Source organism: Cynara cardunculus (genome assembly GCF_001531365.2).
Source record: "Cynara cardunculus var. scolymus isolate 2C chromosome LG 5, CcrdV1, whole genome shotgun sequence".
NCBI lineage: Eukaryota > Viridiplantae > Streptophyta > Magnoliopsida > Asterales > Asteraceae > Cynara > Cynara cardunculus.
The window spans coordinates 5,818,496-5,824,465 of NC_037532.1; the positions used below are offsets into that span (position 1 = coordinate 5,818,496).

General features: G+C 33.0%; 1 protein-coding gene across 1 annotated transcript; it reads right to left on the minus strand.

Moving 5' to 3' along the window:
• Positions 1-3,984: 3,984 nt before the first annotated feature.
• LOC112512262 (putative WUSCHEL-related homeobox 2) lies at positions 3,985-4,999 on the minus strand. The gene is made up of 2 exons (XM_025118139.1): positions 4,670-4,999; positions 3,985-4,236 (listed from the first exon to the last, which is right to left on the minus strand). Exons 1-2 carry the CDS (start codon positions 4,997-4,999, stop codon positions 3,985-3,987), a joined length of 582 nt encoding a protein of 193 aa, XP_024973907.1.
• Positions 5,000-5,970: the final 971 nt, after the last annotated feature.

Consider the following 5,970-nt stretch of genomic DNA (forward strand, 5'->3'; position numbering starts at 1 on the left):
GTATCACAATGTGGTCGTTTGTGCGGTCGATCGGATATGTAACACAGTGGTATCACAATGCATCTTATATGTGCTTGAGTATCACACTGTGGTATTACTGGAGGCTGGTGGCCGGAGGCCGAAGGACGGTGGCCGGAAGACGGGGACAGAGAGAGAAGAGAGGAGAGAAAATACCTAAAATGTCCTTGCATTAAAATTTTAATTAAAAATTACCAAAATTATAAATCTCCTAATTTATCTATTGATTTGTGGCTGAGATTGGTTCTCACAGTTACCACAAACAACTCAGTTCTCCCTTGAATAGACCCCTATATATATATATATATATATATATATATATAAAGCAACCTTCAAGCATCTCCCTAACTAAATACTACCTCGTGGAATAATAAAACGAGACATTAGGCAAGAACAACCGGGTAGTATAACCGTGACATTACTACCTCCTCCTGACACTACTAGAAAATAGAGTATCAACGACGGTTATTAGCGAGGGAAAAAATCCATCACAAATCAGCGACGGATAGGCCAAAAACCATTTTCCTCCCAGATTCCTCGCTGATCAGCAACGGATTAGCGAGTGAACTGATTTTTGGCCAAGCACGTTGCGTTTATGCGGCAGTCATGATACGGTTTCCCCCCTCCCCCACCTTCCAGTAGTTAGATTGTATGAATTTGAACATTAAATTGTATCCATTGGATATTTAAAATTGTAAGAATTGATTAGTTTTAATTTGTTGAGATTTATGATTTGTTATTTTATGACCAAGTTTTCTATAAATAAATATAGGATTTATGTAATTATAAATTATCTATTTTTAAATATTTAAAAATTAGCGACGGATTAGTGATGAAAAATCCGTTGCTAAAAGTTTCTGGTCTCTCGCTAATCCGTCGTTGAAAAATTTCCCTCGCCAATCCGTCACTGAAAGAAGTCCCTTGCTAATCCGTCGCTAAAAGAATTCGTCACTAATCAGTCGCTAAAAGAATCCGTCGTTGAAACATTTCTGTTCGCAAATCCGTCGCTGAATGTTTTCTGTCGCTAATCCGTCACAAATCTGACCCATCGTTGATCCGTCGCTGATAGCATTACCTACGAGCTTTTGACCGACGGATGATCAACGATAAATTAAGCCTTTAGCGTTGGATTTGTGACGAAATTTTCCGTCGTCGATACTCTTCATTTTTGTAGTGTGATAGGACCCGATTACATAACCGGGTGGGTGCGTGGTATATCATATTGCAACCGGGTTGTTTTTACAATTTTCTAGTCGTGATTAATGCACATCATGGTAATGAAAAGGTTGTTTAAGCATGATAAGAGTTAAGAGTTATGACTAGAAATGCATGTTGGTAATTCATGTTTTGGTGCTACTAAAACGAATTAAATTATATTGACATCATTTTGTGTGCAAGAAAACATTAGGCGATGATACAACCATGCGATGAATCTGACTTGAAATGCATGAACGAACGGGTGAGCATGATATATTACCTCGGTAGCAGGGGCGGACCCAAGAATTTTTGGATATGGTGGCACCATATAAAACAGTTGCATCTTTCACGAACATAATGTTTTTTTACCTTATCACGGAAGAATAATACAGTGGCACGTGCCACCCCAGTTACCACTGCTATGGGTCTGTCCCAGCTAGGTAGTGAAAACATGCAAGTCTAAACGGAATGTGAACTTGCATGTAAGGTCACATGGACCATGAATGTGAGTAAGGCCAAGCGAATACTAAACTCGTGAGTACTGAACTCAATGATATATATGACTGTTAGTTAATTAACATTTGAAAGCTTAATTTTACTTAGCATGGTGCCATGGTATATGTATATGTATATGTATATGTATATGTATATGTATATGTATATGTATATGTATATGTTACATGTTATATCTCGCTAGTTAACATCCATGTCATGGGTATGGAGGGTTCGTGTAGTTATATGATACTTCTTGGTGAAACCGTACAGTTCTCAAGTTTTTCACTTCACATATAAACATACAATGCAAAGATATTAAAGTTTGAGGCAAGAAAAACAAACACGAAGATATCGAGTGGTTTACCAACTTGACTAATTCAGTCATTTTTTAAATTAAATTTCTTTCCTTTATTCCTTAAATTCGGTACGTTTTAATTCTATTTATATTTTAGATTCAATTTAATTCTATCTACCTTTTAGATTCGGTTTATATTTCCAGTTATCCATTCAGTTTAGTTTAATTTCCAGTTATCCCTTAAATTCGGTTATTTCTTAAATTAAATTTCTTTCTTTTTATGTATAAACTTAAATTATTCCAATTTTTTTCACCAAAGTTTATAGGTCAAATGAGATAATAAATGAAATAATTACATGTAGTTTTAACAATGTTCATAAGTGAACCAATTATTTTTGTTTAAAGTTCATAATGTTGTTTTATGTATGAACATTAGTTATTCCAAGTTTTTTTTACCAAAATTCGTAGGTGAAACCATAAAGTGAACAAGATAACTAAGAAAGTTTAAACCAAGTTTACAGTTGAAACCAAAAAGTTTTTAGGTAAAACAATTATTTTTGTTTAAAGTTCATACAAGTTCTTTTTCTTGCAAGATTCGGTTTGTGGTATGAATTATTTATAGAAAAAGAAGATTCTAAGTTGAAAATTTCAAATTTTAGAAACAGACAAATAAATTATGGAATGTGATAATTAATGAATGTAATATCAATATATAAAAAAACACGAAAATACCCGATTCACAAAGTTAACACCAATTACATGGTTAACAAAAGAAGTCGGCCCTATCTCTTGATATGATGTACGTATATCGTATTGCACAAAGGTACGTACGAAGTAACTAAACAACTTCACTTCGAAGTAGGCTTTTTAGATCAAGACCCACAAACTCCAAAAGGAAGTTGTACATGGAACTTCTTAATCGATATACTTTAATTCCCGTAGCTCTTTTAAGATGAAATGGAAGCTTCTAAAAGCTTATTTTACAATTAGATATGTATAGCTTTTTCATTAAGTCAGTACAAACTGTTTTTGTCACAAAATACTATTATACATGCTTTAAAAGCATCTATCAATATTCTAGTAAAGACGAATCTTTATATAGTACGGTTTGTGTAGTAACAAAGTAAGATATGCGACAAAAGTTTTGGTACTATGACTTAATGACATGTTCCATACTTAAGAACTGTATACTCTCATTTGGTGTTTGTGTGTGTGTGTATATATATACATACATACACAACACACACACACACACATATATATATATATGTATATATATATACACACAGATTTGAAGATTTAAAGATAGATTTAGAGTTGTAAATTGTTGTTATTGGTGGATTTTAGTGTGTGGAAATTGCATTAAGATTTGCATCCAATGTAATTGACTTTACTTTGCTGACAGTCTTGTAAGACAAGTAAATTAATGCTGACTTTTTAAAGACATGTCTATGTAAATCATAAAGCACTGATGACCATCTGAAACTTTGCCACCAACCTTAGGTACTGTATGTCTGCTCTGTGTGTGTGTATGTATGTGTGTGTATTGTTTAGTGTGTCGTGTCTAACGCTGTGATCATATGAAGGAAAATTTCAAAACACAAAATACGAACACACCACCATAACCAAACAAAGAAAGCTTTGCCAATCCCACTGCATACTCCAAGAATGTGAAATCGACACTTCAATTTTCATCTAGAAAACATACTGAATGCTAGCTTATTAGGCAATTCAGATCTTTCATCTTTCTTTATATATAGTACCAGTACTGCCTGCCATGCAAAGGTCTAGTGACATAACAGAAACCCACAACTTATTTTTAAACCTAACCCTAATCCCTAACCCTAACCCTACCTAGCTAACTGCTTACTTTTTCACCTTTTACTACTATATCAAGATCAGAACCAGGATTGGTTTTTGGCCTTGGCTCTCGTGGGTTCGCAGTTGGAAACCAAGATATAACAGAAGTCAAAAGTAGGCTAGGGTTTGGTGGTGATGGTGAACTGATGATGGTCATCATCATCTTTGAGATCTGTGGTGGTGACTGGGAAGAGTTGCAGGGTTTTGGGAGGTACTCTTGTGCAATATGGAGTTGTACCATGGTTATCCATCATCATCATTGACATAAGTGGGCAATCACACATGAATTTGCAGGTTTGATTTGATGGGAGATCCACCTTCCAATTGTCCATCATTCCTTTACAGTTTGATGCATCTTCAACTCCACCACCCTATATATCACACACATAAAATTAGTAAATGGAATTTAATATACTTTAATTAAATCATCTTAAAAATGCATTGAAAGTCAATTTTTTAATGCATATAATTTAATTGTTGTTCATAACATACATACATACATACATATATATATATATATATATTCCTTTCTTCAAGTTTTTGTAAGACAAAGTTAAATAAAAGAAAAAGGAGAAGCATTTATGTCTGCTATACAAAAGGAAAAAATCAGATACAAACAAAGAGAAAATCAAGAAAGTAGCAAGACACCATCATCTCCATAAAATCAGACCTCTACAAGAAAACCAGACGTTCCAAAAACGATGAATGTAAACAAGAAACCCAAGTGTGTGTGTCAGTGTGTGTGTGTATATATATAATCAAGTCTAAGAAGTCCTATCAGAAATTAGTTGATTGATTAATTACCTGCGGATGAAGAGTGGGAAGAAAAGGATGATGATCATGAGTAGGGTAAAGGCGATGTTGGTGGTACAACGCCATTAATTTCTTTCGAAGCTTTTGGCGATCTCGAGCTTTATGATTCTGAAACCAATAGAAGACATTTTTGCCTTGTATTTTGCCATAAATCGATAGCCTTCCAGTGATTTGCTGTATCTGGGTTGCCGTGGGTGTTTTCAGGCCACCTCTATACATTCCCTCTAACAACATCACCTGCTCCGGCGTCGGACACCACCGGCTTCCACTACCACCGCCGCCGCCGCTTGTTGTCCCCTTCACCGGCACCGCTGATGTCATCTCCAAATCTCCTTTTTCTGATTATATATATATTTTGAGTTTTTATGGGAGGTTTTTGAGGAAGCAGGGATGTGGATTGAAGAGGTATTTATAGAGTGAAGTGATAAGTGAGTGGATGACGTCATCATCGTCCATGTTTGTTTTGTACCTCCTTTTTGACACACAACACAAACAACAAATTGATGGGACATGGTATTACGACAAGGTCGATAATGGAATTGGATGCGGCCATGCAACCATTTTTTATATTTATTTTTCTTTTTTATTTACCATCCAGTCTTATTTATAATTTTAATTTATGTATTAATATTAAAACCTATTTTTGACTTTTAGATATTATTTTTAATGGGAAATCAAAATATGCTTTAATTTTCGGTTGTTGAAAAATAACAAGTTATTCATTATAAAAATATAAAGTATTTAAAATCATGAATATAAAATAAAAATTTAAGAGCGTATGTACATTTTAATCATGGATCGTTTACGGTTTATATAATAYTAGAATGRTATTCGTGCAATGCAGTGAGATTCATCTCGATTTTAATATTTCGTTTTATTCTTTGTCACTATCAATGTTATTTTTTATAGGAAATCAAAATATGCTTTAATTTTCGGTTGTTGAAAAATAACAAGTTATTCATTATAAAAATATAAAGTATTTAAAATCATGAATATAAAATAAAAATTTAAGAGCGTATGTACATTTTAATCATGGATCGTTTACGGTTTATATAATACTAGAATGATATTCGTGCAATGCAGTGAGATTCATCTCGATTTTAAAATTTAAATTTGAAGATCTTATAAAAATTCGGAAAAAAAAATATTAATATTAATATCAAATTAACTATTTAAAAGTTCTTATTTTTTATGTAATTAATTTAATTCAATTTTTTACTATAAATTAATTTAGATTTCATAACGAAGTAATTTATTTTTTGGTTTAATAATATATTTATTATAAATATAAT

Coding starts and splice junctions, on each gene's coding strand:
- LOC112512262 (XM_025118139.1), bottom strand. CDS start 4,999: ATGACATCAGCGGTGCCGGTGAAGGGGACAACAAGCGGCGGCGGCGGT. Junction 4,237..4,669: donor TTCCCACTCTTCATCCGCAG/GTAATTAATCAA, acceptor TGTGATATATAG/GGTGGTGGAGTTGAAGATGC.